Source organism: Lepisosteus oculatus, chromosome 25 (genome assembly GCF_040954835.1).
Source record: "Lepisosteus oculatus isolate fLepOcu1 chromosome 25, fLepOcu1.hap2, whole genome shotgun sequence".
Lineage (NCBI taxonomy): Eukaryota > Metazoa > Chordata > Actinopteri > Semionotiformes > Lepisosteidae > Lepisosteus > Lepisosteus oculatus.
The window spans coordinates 15262014-15278094 of record NC_090720.1 but is presented as its reverse complement, the minus strand read 5'-3'; the positions used below and the strand labels follow the sequence as shown (position 1 = coordinate 15278094).

Sequence of the window (16081 nt, the reverse complement as noted above, 5' to 3'; positions counted from 1 at the left end):
TTATAAACCGAGCAGTCACTGGGAGCGAATCTCCTTCCCGTCTACAAAGGCCCTCGCTCCCACAAAGTAGGCTCTCCTCCCCTCTCTTCTGGCAGCTTCAACCTGGGGCCACAGCTGGTTCCTGGTGCTCCTGTCCGCGGCGGACAGGTCCTCTGCAAACCTCGGTTTGTTCTCAATCACATACTCATTCCCTCTAGCCGCACGCCACAGCGTGTCCCTCGCCGTCCTCTTGGTGAACTGGTGAACTGTATTATAATCGTTCTGGGGCCCACTTGCCCAGACATGTTCGCCCTCCTGAGGCTGTGAACAGAGTCAATGGCCGATATCACGTCCTTCTGGTCCGGCAGGGTCCTTTTACAGATACCCTTCACTGTTGCAGCAATGTCCTCATTATGTTGCGCCTTGGTTGTTTTGGATTCCCAGCAGCTCCGGTGAGTGACGTCATCATGCGGCGCGGCTGTACATACATTTCAGTTCGTGGCGGTGATTGAATCAGCTACTTTAAATGAATAATAAAAACAAAAATGGCTCTTTTGTAAAAATAAACTTTTAAACTCCTGGAGGCGCGATCCTATTTTGCTGCAGCTCTGTGCAGACTTCACAAGTCAGCAAGAAGATGGCGAATTGGCTGTTAATTCTGCAAAGCGAGCTCCACTCTTTCATGGAGGTTTTGCTCAAATCGATCGTCTGTGAAGTTTCCGAAGTTTTCCAAAACAGGATGTCTGATTCTGAGGACAAGTTTCAAGACAAACTCCGCAGCATCTCCCAGATTCTGGTGAGGCGGGCTGTGTTTAAAATCTCACAGTGTGTGGAGGACAGTTTCGGGAGTGAAATGGCGCAGCTGAAGAAGGAAAACGAGAGCCTGAAGTGGAGATTGCAGTTGTTGGATAAGGAGTCGGGAGTGGGAGGTGATCAGGGACAGACTGCAGAAATAAAAGAAGAAATGGATACGAAACTTGAGCAGTCAGGTCAGTGCAGTGACTTGTATGAAATCAGTGTGTGTGTGTTTAAAAACAGTGTCTTTAACGTCCTCACTGGTGAGAATATAGTGGAGAGGTGCAGAGTGAAGTGGGAAAGACTTGTGTGATGTAGCAACGGGATTCTTTACTGGAAACTGAACTGTTATTGTTCGTTCGTGGTACTGAAAACGTCTATCATACAGTACCGGGTGAAAACACCTCGTCTAGACTCAGCAATCGTAGAATAAGGTCATTCCATTGTAAATCGTTTTATTTACAATTAATTTACTTTTGGCAATTTAGTTGGAAATTAGGTAACATTTTTGTCCTCAACATATGGGCGTTCGTTTTTATGAATTAGTTCGTTTTTCGCATTTTTGATGTCTTTCATGCAAAAACATCGTATATACAGTAAATGTAAATTGGAACAGCCATAGGAGATCACATTCAGGTGGGAAAGGCTTAAAGTAAATAAAAATGATGTTTTAAAAACTTAACACATTTCTGAAATAATTGTGGTGTATATAGGGAATTCAGACTTAAAAATATTGGTTGTGTGACCCTACTTTCTTGTATCATGTAAATAGCCTGAGTACAGAGATTAATTGAAGGTACACATAATATTTGCTCAACTTTTCACCATCTGGTATTTGATTCTGGTTACCAGTCTTCTTATTTCATCATAACAGGAAAAAGAGTAGAATATATTGAATATTCGTCTACAAAGTTATTGTTTTATGTTAAAACGTACAAGAACAGCTAAGATCAACGAGACACTGCTTTGCAATGTGAAAAATCCTTGAACGTTATAATTGATCATTTAAACCACATTAGCCATGAGTTTTTGGAAATCTAACAGAAATAAAAAAATATACACATGTAAATTTATGTAAAATGTATAATTAGGAATGAATTAGTTGTCCTCAATTGTTAAAAGACCTGTGATGATATGTGTTTGTATTACAAATAAAGATTGATCTTTACCACATGAAAGCATCAGCAGCATATCTTAAGAGTAATTTTTGGTTCTTTAATTAATGCCTTTACCATACAGTGCAGAGAACTACTACACCTACAGATGTATCCATTCAAAATGTGCTGTAAAACCCTGTACCACGGGAAATGATCTACAGGCTACCGCAGTATGTGATTCACTGGCCAAAGTGACCGACAGGTGGCACTTGTAGTGCATTAGTTGTTAGTGAAATGATTGCTTCATTTAATCTCTGCATGTTTAAGTCCGCTTAATATAGAATATTAATATGGCATTTTACAATAAGGGACATTTTGGTAGCTGAGCATAAATATAATAGGAGTCTCTGAATTTCATAAATGATATTAATTTAGTCATATAAATAGATTATATAAACTGTATATGGCTGGTAGTGGTAGTTTAAATAAAAAATACACAACAGTATGCCACTTTCCGCATAAACATTTTATGCATCAAAGTCTTTCACTCGGTCACTTACTGTGATTATTTTGGAAAAGTTTTGACATGCTCATTCTGACTATATTAAGTTTATATACTGTATAAAAAGCTATAATTGTTTAACCTTTTTTATAAATACTTGTGCTCCTTATCGCAGTAAAAAATGCAAATTTTTTAGAATCAGCTTAATAGTGAATATAATATGGAATCGCCTAACTAAAGAAATTAATAACGTTATTAATTAAAGGATCTAAATTGACTCATTCATTCGCAATTATTTGGAAACATTTTGCCTGCTCTTTTTAGCTATAGCCAAAGCTGCCGAGTGGCCTGTTGGCATAATGGCTTTGGTGCATGTTCTGGAAGCTGGGGTTAAATTCCTTCTCAGGGTATGTTTTCCTTTATCAAATAAATATTTCTTTAAAATAGTAAATATTATGGACACTTTATTGAATTTGGTATTTCTATATATCACAAGGTGATCAAAGTTAAATTATATCAACAACATGAATGAGCAAATGTGTATACTTTCAACAGTGGGAGTAAAAAACAGTTCCAAAAAACAGTTTAATTCAAGTCAATTCAAAATACCTTATTCATTCAAGCGGGGCAATCAAAGACAAGCCTTTACAACAAGCCTTAAAACGAAATCATATATATTATAATTATAATCAAGAATGACAATACAGTATTAAAACGACTGCTGAAAACTGAACTATAATAACGTACCTGATATTTATTAACTATGAATTTATTAATAACTAATAATTTCAAACTGCTTGTATTTTAAAATTGTATTGTGTTGGGGGTGATTTGTCAGTGTTTTCATAACCTTTGTTTTCTTAGTAAAAAGCCTGTTTTTGAGACAGGGTGGTACAGACCTCTCTTTAATTTGTGAATCTCCCTCTGTGTTTCCCGTATTCACACAGATAAGAAAAAACTACATATGCAAATCATTTCAGAGGTGGAAAGTTGTTCTGTGCTCAATAGCTCTTCCACCACAGTAAGCATTATGTTAGTAATTCTGAAGTCTGTCAAAATCATAAAAAAATGTAACCAAATAGTGTAGGTGAAACTTCTACCTGTCCTGGGAAAAATGATTACAAAATAGACTGGTGGGTTAACATTTGTAAAAACAATCCAATTTCAATGCAGTACAGCAGATATTATTAATAATAATAGTAATGAATGACCTTTGACAGTTTGTAATGTCGGGTGCTCTGAACGAATTAAGCTTTGATGCAGTACAAATAAATATTTCCCACAAGCTATACTGTAGTGGCTTTAAAACAATACAACATTGCACTGTTTGCATGTTGCACGTCTTTGTTGAAGTTTTAAAACTACAGTATTGGAAAACGAGTGTTAAGAAAATACAGGACATTTGATTGCTGGTTGCCTTATATTTATTTGAAATAAATTAAATAAAAAGTAAGATACAATGACATGTTCCTGCCTAACTCAAACATTGCGTGACTTCAAAAGCTGTAAAAAATGGTTTAGATAGCAGAAAGTCACCTTGCTTTTACAAGCGGCTCTGTTAAGCAGAGTTTGTGTTAATCTAATGAGTTAATTGATTCTTAAAAATGTAGAGAGCTTTGAAAAAAAAATATATTGGTGCTTTTAGATAATATTTCAAGGATACAACTGCTATGCTACAGTACGTGCAGAATTTTAGAAAACAGTTCGTCAACAAAGTACACTGTTTAGGTTAGTTTAGAAGACAATGTACCAAAATAATATATGCTGTCTGGGTCATTAGAATTAGCTGAAAGTAACTGATAAGCTTTGAATAACAAATCTAGTTTTCTTCTCTCGCTCTATGATGTAATCTGTTTTCTCTTAGAGAAAGGGGAAGTTTTAGAAGGGACCAAGTGCTGAACTTTTTTACAGCGCAACGTCTTATAAAAACCCTGTACTGCTTGTAACAAATTGAGTCTCTGGTTGCACTTGGCGAAGTGGCAGCAGGGCTCCCAATATTGCAATATTGAAATAAAGACCTTACTCAGGTGAGAACTCTCTCTTGTGGCTTCCTTGATAGTTATATTTCCATGACAGTTTGGGGGCTCGTCCGGGATCACAAACCTGAACGCGAACGGCTGCTGAAACTCCATCCGAACCCGGACAATTTTAGCAAATTGGACGAACCTCGGAGGATAAACTGTTTATCCTTCCAGAGACGCGTCTGGAGAATTGGCAGCTGTCTGACGTCAGTAAGTGATCCTTTAAAATTAATAGTTTGAGAAGCGAGCCACAGGGGTGTTCTCACGCGGGTTTGATGAGTCTGGGACTCATATAAAGAACTTATCTTAACACAGACGTGTGGTTTTTGCTCTGCGGAGTAGTTAATGTGATAAGGTTCTAAAGTAAGGCACCGATCGGTAAAAATGGGAAATTAAAATTCAAAGACGAAAATGGGACTGAGCAGTCCAGCAAAAGTACATGTACGACAAATTCGGAGAAACAATTATAGCCTGGGTTAGGGAAAAAAATTATGTTCATGAACTGTAAAGCTAGGGTAAAAGGTGTAAGGGAACTTGCACATAATTTATATATGATAATTAGGGGCCCATAACTATGAAGGATCTTTGTAAGTGAATCAGAATGGACAGAGGAAAGTTGAATTAGGAAAAAGAAGTTTCCTGAAGAAGGGGAAACTTAGAAGAGAAGGAGAAGAAATGAAAGAAAATGAATTGGAAAACTTATTTAATGGAAAGAGGAATCACAGAAATAATGGGAAGCTTAAAAAAAAGACTAGTCTTGAAACTAAAGAACAGCAAGCTGCAGCTAAAGTCATGGCCATGCGTACTAAAAAGAAAAAGTCTCCACCGAAATTAGAAAGCGGTCCGGAGCCACTTGTTTGTGAAATACCAATGTGCACTTTTTCAGGTCCAGAAGGAACTCCAGCATATGTACAGTACATTGACATTGGTCTCCTAGTGAATTATTTGCATTAGTTAAGTCTTTTCCTTAATTGCCTGATGATCGTAAAGAATTTAGAAGAAAGGCAAGCGCCTTGTTCTTGATTGTCTTAAGCCTAATTACAGTGACATAACCTTGTTGCTAGATCATATTGTTCCTAAAGGTTTACAACGTCCTCTAAAAAGGAGGAGGCAGATTGGCGGATACGTGACCCAAATGATGAAGAAGTATCCATCTAAATTAAACCACACGGACATGGAGAGGAAAAGTTAGGCGGCCGCTTCTAAAAGGAGGTAAGGACTCCTCTTTTCTAAAAAGTCCCTTGTCCTCTCCATGTTGCTGTGGTGGGTTCAGGGTTTTCCTGAAGCTGAAGCGAGTACAACAGAAAAATGAGTTAATGGTGTATGTGTTTTAGATGCCTGTTTTGTGAAGGTGGGGTAGAAAAGGAGGGATTGCTGAAGGAATAGCATCTCGCCCTGCCCGTGCGAAAAAATCCAGGTGTTGCATCCTGGTACACGACTGCAGTACGGCTGAAGGTAGTAACTAGAACTGTACTCGCAGAAGAGCCGAAAATGGTAACTCGATTCAACTGTGTGTTTAAAGCCAGGATTTGGAACCTGGTCCGTGTTCCCGAATTGTGATAGTTCGTCAGTTTGTCTCGACTGGGGGATTCCGCGGGGCGCGTGGGAGACGTGAAAATGGTTTGGTGTGAAGGGAAAAAAAAAGTTTGATTAATCCAAAGTGAAACTTAAAAGAAATATTGACTGTCAGGAATTTAGGCTGAACAGGAATGTAGAAAAGTGTATGAACCTTGGATAAAAATATTTAGAGGAATATTTGAGAATTCAACAGAATATCATAGATAAGACGGAAAAATCCCTGATGGAAAAGCTAAAAGCAATGGCTGAACGAAACGAAGTTGTATATGTAGAAAAAGAAAAAGCAAAAGAAGAAATAGAACGCCTTAAGAGAGAATCTGGGAGAAGGGTGGGAATTAGTGTGGAGATTTTTGAAAGAGCATTTCCCACCGAAAACTGATTAGAGAAAAGTAACAGCATGTCAGCAGAAGGAAGTGAGGATGTTTTCAGATTTTACAGAAAGGTTTATAGCTTTATGGATAGTATACTCGGGGTTAGCCGATGAAAAGGAAGTGAATAAAGATACTTCCACAGTAATAAAACAAATTTACTTGAGTGGGTTAAAACCTGATGTTGCCAAGAATGTGCAACTATGCTTTCCTGATATTACAAACAGAGACAGATGTGATTTAATAACTCGCGAAGCATGCATGCAGAAGTGCGAGCGCTGCAAATGGGTGGTAAAAAGACTCCCAAGGAGGAGAAAAGGGAGCCGCCAGTTTGTCGAAATTATTGTGCGACTTGAATGTTATACCGAGATATAAAACCTCAAAGACAAAACTACTAATAAGCTGGTGTGCAGTTACTAAAAAAATGTGTTTTTTGGAGAAATTGTAAGAAAGAGGCTTGATTTCACAATTAAAGAACGTCAGAAGCTGAAACGAGAGCCGTGTGTGAACTAACAGTTTTAATCTAGTAAACCCCTCTGTAGCCTTCCTAAATTTATCTCAGGATTTAAATAAAAGTGAAATAATCTTACAGTGTGCAGTAACTGTGGGGCACAGGAGCACAGCTGTCCTGTTTTTAGACTAAAACAGCATAAAAATGTGATATAACGTTTTCTAACAGGTAACAGGAGGCTACAGGAGAAGGGGTGTAAGGGTTGTGTTTAAAGCAAATGTAAGCTGTCACAGTCTGCTTGGGTAAAGATGTACAGTTTCAACTACTGATGTGGGTGGGGGACACCCCAGACCTATTGGGCTAGGATGCCCTGCAGCATTTATAAGGAATTTCTGTATGAAATAGCATTTATGTGAACTACCTTGAAAGAGTTATGTGATATTGTGATTGTTTTACCTAATGAGGGAATCCATAAGGCCGGGCTACTCCAAGTATTGGATCTTGAGAGGAAGAAAAAGGAGTATAAAACCAATTACATGATAAAGCCAGGGTGAATGCCTTCTCAGAACGAGCTTGTCTAGTGACGTATTGGTTTAAGGGGGCTAGTGCAGTCTAAAGACAAAATTGCCTTGACCCCTGCAGCAGAAACCGTTTTTGATGTTTTGAAACAAGCTTTCTTGCAGGCACTGGCCCTGGACAGGATTCCCTCAGACGGATCATCTGTATGTAATCTGTATGTAAGTGAAAGAAATGGATCGTGAGCTGTTGTGCTGGTGCAGGAGGCATGGAGATAGGCATCGTCTGGTGGGTTATTATTATTCAGGACCCCTTGATGCAGTGGCCAAGGGGCCGTGTTTATGTGTTGTGCAGGCTACCTGCCTGGCTGTATAAACTGTGAATAATCTGGTGTAGAACTAGCAGACCGAATGAAAAGATTTAATTGAAACTTGTAAATATGCTAAATGGAAAATTGTAGCAATTTATATAGACTGTATATATACATTTGGTGTATGCCACAATTTTGGATGGCAGTGAAGGAATAGGGATTTCCCCAACATGGCAGGGACTCCAGTTAAGAATGCTGGGTTTGTCTCTGAACTGTTAGAAGCTTTGCAGCTGCTGACTGAAGTAGCTGTGGTAAAGTGTAAATCACATAATAAAGAAATGTTTCCAGTAACTCGAGGGAACAACTTTGCAGATGTAGCTGTCAGGTGATCAGTAATCGTAGAACAGGAGTGTGAGACCCCTGTGAGACCTCTGTTGGTGAAAAGGGGACAGCTACAGGATATTCAGGCTGAGGCCTCTAAAGCAGAGAAAAGGACATGGTTAGAAAAGAGTGTGGTGCTACCAGCACACTGGACGCTCTGCATGCCCTCACAGCCTAATGCCCTTTATAGCTCGACAAATGCACTCTGTCGGACACCTGGGTGGGGACCGTGTTTGAAGCAGTAGCCACTTATGTGGTATCTCAATGTGATGCTTATCAAAGGAACTCAACTACAGTTCAGGTGCAGGTGCTACAGCTCAAAAGGCCTGCTCCTGAGAACCTTTCATGCAGTAGCAAATGTTTACAATTTACATTTGTAAAGGGAAACCTTGGCTCTTATAATCTGTTTTCCCAGTGGGTTGCTGTCACTGCCTCTGTGTCTACCAAACACTTGATGATGGAGATAAGCCCTCGGTGGGCACTGACCTACCGCTTGTATTATGATCAAGGGACAGGCTGTGGCTGGATTATTCGGGGTGAGATGGACTGAGATCACCCTCAGTCTGCTGGAACAGTGGAATGAAGGAACAGAACTCTAAAAGATCGACTAGACATCAGACTGAAGGAACGCCATGGAATGCGGGCTGGATCAAACAGAACTGTGTAATAGAGCCTGTTTGATATCATCACAAGCCAATCAACAAAACTTCCTGGAGGGATGAATTTGGCTAATGGATTGTTGAATTTGCTAATTCTCTATTGTAGTATTGTAGGTTGTTAATTGAAGTGGTGCATGGGGCTGGTGAACAGGTGCTGGACACTTGGAGACCTCCAGTAGAGGGAAGACACGACCTGATACCTGGCGAGTGGGTATGGTGAGGAAGATATACCCTGCCAGATGTTGCAACCCTGCTGGGAAGGACCATATCAAGTGCAACTGACTACCGACTCTGCCATCTGAGTGACAGGATGAGATCGCTGGATCTACGCATTGCGCTGACACCGAACCACTGCACCAGAGACTGAGTGAACATTAATTATTATATTGTCACTGTTTCTGTGTTTGTTGAGCTTCCTGAGGGGGGGCGACAGTGTACCTGTTAAGTGTAATGAGTTTTACTTTGATAAAATGGGGATATGGAATCAATACTTTATCAGTCAGCCACAAATAATAATCAGAGCTCATGTTGGGATTGTATTGCTATAGAAGATGCTCATGGGAGTAATCCCCTTTGATAGAGGTGATTATTTAGGTTTATTGGCATGGGTAAATAGCCCTGCTTTTAGTCTGAGTGTAACTCAGATATATTAAAATGGAAATAACTGTATGCTCCTCGCTATAATCACAGTTTTAGGCCATTCTCTATTAGGGTGATAGACAGCTGTTTAGGTAAGCAAAGACTAAACAGTACTTGTATTCTAGACAATTATTAGCAAATTAATGACTTAGCAAAGCACATCTTTGAAAAATATATATCACAATTATAATCCAGATGATTGGGGCATTGGTGCATGGCTACAGTCTGTGCTAGGAACCTGGAGAGGGTCTCTGGTTCAATACATATTTGTGTGTCTGGTATTATTCGTTATGATCATACTGTTAATATCCTGCTTGAAAAACATGTGGACTAAAGCTGCTGCTTCTGTGCTAATTGTACGCCCTGAAGGGATCATGAAGGAAAAAAAAAATGTAGAGAAAGGTTCTCCTATCTAGTGGCAGAACCTGATGGGTAGAACAATATAGTTTTAAGGGGAGTTACCCTTGGGAATGATTCCCATAGATGCACATTATTATTATGGTTTGTTTGTTTATAATAAGATGTTTTGGAGGAACGGACCAAAGAGAAATTTTACAACTTCAGCTAGAATTGTTCTGCAAAACGGCACAGCTGAGGCAGTGGAACAATGTGTAGATTTTTCTAAGAGTTATTACCCAGCTGTTGACCAATCTTGTAAAAAAAAAACCCTAAGAAAAATGCTGGGCTCCAGCCCACAGGGATTTACCTGTGCTGTAAGAACTAATGCGTGAATAAGGAGACTGGATTCTGGTGAAAGACAGGAAAAAGAGGTGGTGTTCGCTCAGGTGGAGGGGGCCGTGCCAGGTGCCCTGAATTCATGCTTCCCACTGTAAAAAGGTCACAAACGAACTGAGCAAAGCACAGGAGTGATGTCTCCACAGGGATAGATGGGAATCACATGCTTGGGACTGATGTGCACAGCCTTTTTCCTTTTTATGTGGAAGCCTGTTACCACCCAGAAAGAGGAAGAATCTAAACGCGAAGCCTCTTTGTATACAAACTGGCTGAATGAAACTGATAATGAGGGGGATATGAGTAATTTGTGGTACAAATTTATAAATCATACTGTAAAGTTAAAGAAATTTAATGCATCTTGTTATGTATGTGCTTTAATGCCTCATTCTACAGCCTCACCCATTTCTCTCCTGGTTAGAATCACTGTTTGGGCCAGGGGGAATGTTTTTCTTTAAGTTACTAACACCGATTATAGTAGCTGTGATACTTGTATTTCTGTTTTTGTGTTGCTGTACAAAATATATTATTCCAATGCTTTGAAATATGGTAATTAATATGTTTGCGCATCAGTATGTTCTGATAAAAACGGAAGAATCTGAAGTATGGGAGCCTCCTGGGAGTCCATATGAAGAATCTAACTTTTAATCATTTTCAAGAATAAAAAGGAGGGAATTGTAGTGGAAATCTAATGAGTTAATTGATTCTTAAAAATGTAGAGAGCTTTGAAAAAAAAATATATTGGTGCTTTTAGATAATATTTCAAGGATACAACTGCTATGCTACAGTACGTGCAGAATTTTAGAAAACAGTTCGTCAACAAAGTACACTGTTTAGGTTAGTTTAGAAGACAATGTACCAAAATAATATATGCTGTCTGGGTCATTAGAATTAGCTGAAAGTAACTGATAAGCTTTGAATAACAAATCTAGTTTTCTTCTCTCACTCTATGATGTAATCTGTTTTCTCTTAGAGAAAGGGGAAGTTTTAGAAGGGACCAAGTGCTGAACTTTTTTACAGCGCAACGTCTTATAAAAACCCTGTACTGCTTGTAACAAATTGAGTCTCTGGTTGCACTTGGCGAAGTGGCAGCAGGGCTCCCAATATTGCAATATTGAAATAAAGACCTTACTCAGGTGAGAACTCTCTCTTGTGGCTTCCTTGATAGTTATATTTCCATGACACACAACACAGCTTTGTCTGTCAGTGAAAAAAATGACCGTGGGCACTTTTCCTACCCCCCAGGGCAAGGTGACAATGCGGGAAACGGGTTTTTTTATTTTACTGGGAGTGTGAACATTGAGTGAGCACTGGGGCTAACTGAGACTAAAACAGTGAGATTACTGAGATGGATAGTTTTAGTAAATATGTTGACAAATATTTGAATTTCTGCAAGATAAAATCGTATCCAGCTGTGAATCGGCTACGTGACCTTGCCCCCGTGAAATTATGGGAAAGAGGTTTAGTGGACAGCGTAGTGACCATAGAGTGTTTTAATACACTGTACAGTATAAAGGAAGTTTGTTTTTTTTAAATGTTTGTATCACTATTCTTGCAAGTACATTTTGTATTCAGTTTGTTTCTGTGTGTTAGCTAGTGGGCAAACGTATTTCCCATGAGGTGAAAATGTATCCACAAGGAGTGTACCTTTAAAGCAGAGAAGACCACACCAAACTTTTTCGGCTCTGTAAGACGCTCAAGCCATTTCTCTTTGACACATTCTTTAGTCATAGAGGTGGGAAGACACCTCCCCCTCCCCCCTCCCTCTGCCTGACTTACCTGTTCCCATTTTTAACCATTCTGTGTCTGAATCTCAGTGGGTTGCAGGCTCTGTGTCATCTGTTCACAAAGTTATCTCATAAATAGGTATTTTAATAAGTGAAGCTTATGAAAACTGAAGAAAGAAATGACTCTGAAAAAGATACAAGAAGCTTGAAATTATTATTATGAAATCAGTACTGTTAATAATGACCAGACACATTATTATAGTTTCAGTGGTATTTTAATACCACTTTGTTATTCCTGATTCTAATTACAATATATGCAATTTCATTTTAAGGCTTGTGACGTCTGTTAAATTGCCCCACTGAACAAAGTGTTTTGAATTAAACCGGTTGAACAGTTGACAGTATTCATTTTTGCTAATTCATGTTTTTATTTCATTATTAATATAGCTTAACATTGAATATGTTATAATTTATATTAAGAAAAACATGTGTGCATAATATAATATAGTGTAGATAATACTTCATCATGCGTGAATAAGTCAAATTAAAAATAAAACTTGTTTACAAAGAAAATTGATTACAGCAATACTAACAGCTATATACAGCCATTCAAAATGAACGGAGTATGCTGCAGTACAACGCGGTGGGCGTGTCGCATCAAAACGCATCATAATGCATCATTTCTCATAATAGTATCCAGAATCACCTTGTAAAACGGCCAGGTGGAGCTAATAAAGATTAACCTCTCATGTACAGCATTTGAGCTGTCACCAGAAAACAATCGGTTTCAAATCCCAATCACTGCTGTAGAGGTTTGATGGGTTTACTGAGACAATTGTTAATTGTAGCAGTAATCACGAGGTGGTTCGTTGTGGCTTTTAGAAAATCAATCATCAGAACAACTAAGAACGCACACACACGGGTTCAATACACGAGATACATTTATTAATATAAATTGTGCACCAAACATATACTAGTCTGCCTGGATACAAGCGGCAGACCTTACTGTGAGGGTTACCAATATACAAGGTATATAACCTCGAAGAGATGCAAACACAAAGAGATACACAACAGAGAATATATGTCGATATATATCGTTCGGCTACCAAATCACTAATCAGTGTTATTACCCACTGTTACTCTAAACTCGGAAGTAAATACATTACTCATGAATTAAATTGATAACAACTTGTGTTGAGGTACAATTGAATTCTCGAGACGCAATGTAGAACATGGGGTTTACTTATCCACTGTGTATGGATTTGGAATTTCCCGGCATGAACACCAAACCAGCTGACAGGCTCTGTTGCAGCCTCTGTTTCAGCGGTTGTCCAATGGGCGTTGTCCCGGCGTCCTCTGGCTACCGGCCAACCAGTCGAAGTGCAGCTTGGAGTAGGACGGGCGGAGGAATCTAACTGCGGCGCGCAGGGCAGTCGTTGCTCCGGGGGGATCTAGCAGCAGTCCGGCTGGCTAGTAGAAAGTCTCTATGGACAGAGTGTGACCGCGGGTCCTCGCAAGTCACTCTTTTGCCCGGAAAGAAGTTGGTTCGTTCCCGGTTCAGCGCTGCTTCTAAATAAGCTATTCAGCTTGTCGACGAGGGTCCAGCTGTAGGCTGCCGTTGATCAAGCGGAGCATTCACGTTGGTAGAATTCTGAGTGTGTACGGGATCCTCGGCCTCGCGCTTGGAACAAAGTCCAAGTCCCAGTGCAGACAACAGCAGTTGTCACGTGATTGTCTTTGAGGATGCGCGAAAATGGCCAAGGAGAGACCCGATCTGAGCTTGCGCTCCCTTTTTGACCAAGACACAGATGTGTGCTGATTGGTTAAGAGTTTGGCGGGCATTGGAGACCCACGTGGTGTTACCACGCCCTGCCAATCCCTGATTGGTTGATCAAGGTGAGATATGAGTCACTTACTCCTGACACTTAGGAATGCAGTCCAGATGTCCATTTGGCACTCCCTAGACAGATAGGCGCCAATGGATGACCATTGATCATGATAGCCAGGCTTAGCTAAGTGCATCCCTGTTTGGGAGCTGTCCCTTATCAAAAGAAAACATCTTAAATCAGCCTGCATGAATACTTTCTCTTTGGCTGCACCACAGAGATGGAGAGTGAGATGGGGCTCATTTAGGAAAGCACAGCAACGCTTAATTCTGTCTTATTAGCAAGCATTGCCGCTACACTGCTGAGGGACAATCTTTATTCAATTAAGAATTTAAGTTGTATACTCTTTAGACTTTTAAATTTAAACTGCGTATTACAGCATTTTAATCATTATACATTAAAAAGTTGGTATATTTTATGAAAGCAAGATTGCTCAGTTGGACAAAAGTACACAACCTACCACCTTTATCATAAGTATTTTAATTACGCAGAAGTATTTTATGCATCAAAGTCTTTACCGAAGATATTACTTCTTCTTCTTCTTCTTCTTCTTTTTTCACAGCCTTAGTTCCAGACTGTCCTGGGGTCAGCTGCTTTGGTTGCTCTTCTCCACTTGTCTCTGTCGAGCACATCTTCCTCACTCACTTCACACCTCCATATCTTTTCTCACACAATCTATCCATCTCTTTCTAGGCCTGCCTCTTCCCCTGTTACCTTCCACCTCAAATTCCATTACCCTCTTTGTTACTTCCTCAAAGTCCCTCCTCATGATATGTCCATACCACCGTAACCTCGCCTCTCGCATCTTCTCAACCACATCCACCACCCTACATGGTCTACGGATCTCTTCATTTCTGATCTTATCCTTCATTGAAATCTGCAGAATCTATCTCAACATTCTCATTTCAGTTCTTCTCATCAAGTTCTCTTCCCTTTTTCCAACTTCCAAGCATTCAGCTCCGTGTAGTAGTACAGGTCTAAGCACAGTCTTGTACATTTTGCACTTTAACTTTCTAGGAATTTTCCTTTCACAGATTATTCCAGTTATTTCTCTCCACTTGTTCCATCCAGCTTTCACTGTTTGTTTTACTGCCTCCAGTGTTTCTCCTCCCTTTACCAGTTTTGATCCAAGGTATTTAAAGCCATCAACCTGTTTCAGTTTTCCTCCATTTGTCTCCTCAACATTGGTCATTGTATCTCCTCTTCTCTCCATTACCATTATTTCAGATTTTTCTGCATTTATTTTCAGTCCACCCTTTTCCAGACTCCTCTGCCATTTGAACACTTTCTCCTGTAGTTCTACTTCTGAATCTGCCATCAGTGCCACATCATCAGCAAAGATGAGTTCCCAAGGCACTTCTGTTCTTACCTCCTCTGTCAGTGTGTCAATAATGTTTATAAAAAGGAAAGGACTTAGTGCTGATCCTAGGTGTACTCCAACTGTGATTTCACCATGCTTTCTGGTACTCCTTTCTTCCTCAAGCACCAATACACCGAAGATATTACTAATAGTATTAATAATGAATGACCTTGGGCAAGCTGTAAACGCAAAGTATTACCCAGGTCCACATTCTTTGTAACCGTCTTTGTAAACGGAAAGACTTTATTTTTTAATTGACAAAAAGTAACATCACAGCATTTCGATGATCAGATCTCGCATTCGTTTCCAATTATACAAAGTAAGTCTTCGAATTTCTGATTCATCATGCCTTTCACATGCTCATAAAATATATTAATTTAGGAACATAAACATATTACTCTATGTAAACTGTACTGTATATGGCTGGTCTTGGTAATTTAAAGACAAAATACACACCAGTATTCAATTTCTCCCTAAACATTTTAAGGATCAAAGTCTTACATGTGGTTATTTCAGAAATGTTTTTATGTGCTCCTTCTGACCATATTATTGTACGTTTATATACTTTGTGAAAAGTGATCGTTTTAACCTTTTCTGCGAATATGCTCGTTATCGGAGTAAACAAAAGCATACTTTTAGAATTTGATTAGTAGGAAATATATTATGGATTCGCGTATCTAAATAAATTAATAACGGTATATCTATATCCATGTACTGTTGCACAAGCAGTAGTATAAGACTTTCCATTGTTATGTGTATGGCTGTTTCAGTGGTTGTCACATGACTTGCCTTGGTGGCGTGATAGCTTAAGTTACTGATTTATAACCATAAGGTTAGGTGTTCAAACCCAGCTGCCGCCATTAGTTTTCTTTTAACAAATAAACATTTCTTTGAAAAACTAAAATAGGAAATACTATTGGCATTATATTGGCAATTTTATATTTCTATATGTTTGTACTGTATGTACACAGCAGTACCGCAGGGTGTAGGGCGCAAATCCACGTGAGCCCGAAAGCCCTACATTAATATTGCGCATCGCCTGGCGCTGCACGGTTTTAGCATCTCTCTCTCTCTCTCTCT

General features: G+C 39.3%; 1 protein-coding gene across 1 annotated transcript in view; it reads left to right on the top strand.

Moving 5' to 3' along the window:
• The first annotated feature begins 283 nt into the window (after positions 1-283).
• Positions 284-16081, top strand: part of LOC102684299 (zinc finger and SCAN domain-containing protein 2-like) — a 107114-nt gene continuing 91316 nt past the window's right edge. Inside the window, exon 1 of the mRNA XM_006643091.3 lies at positions 284-968. Within this exon, the coding sequence (XP_006643154.3) occupies positions 617-968 (352 nt within the window). The 5' untranslated portion in view covers positions 284-616. The remainder of the gene's footprint in view (positions 969-16081) is intronic.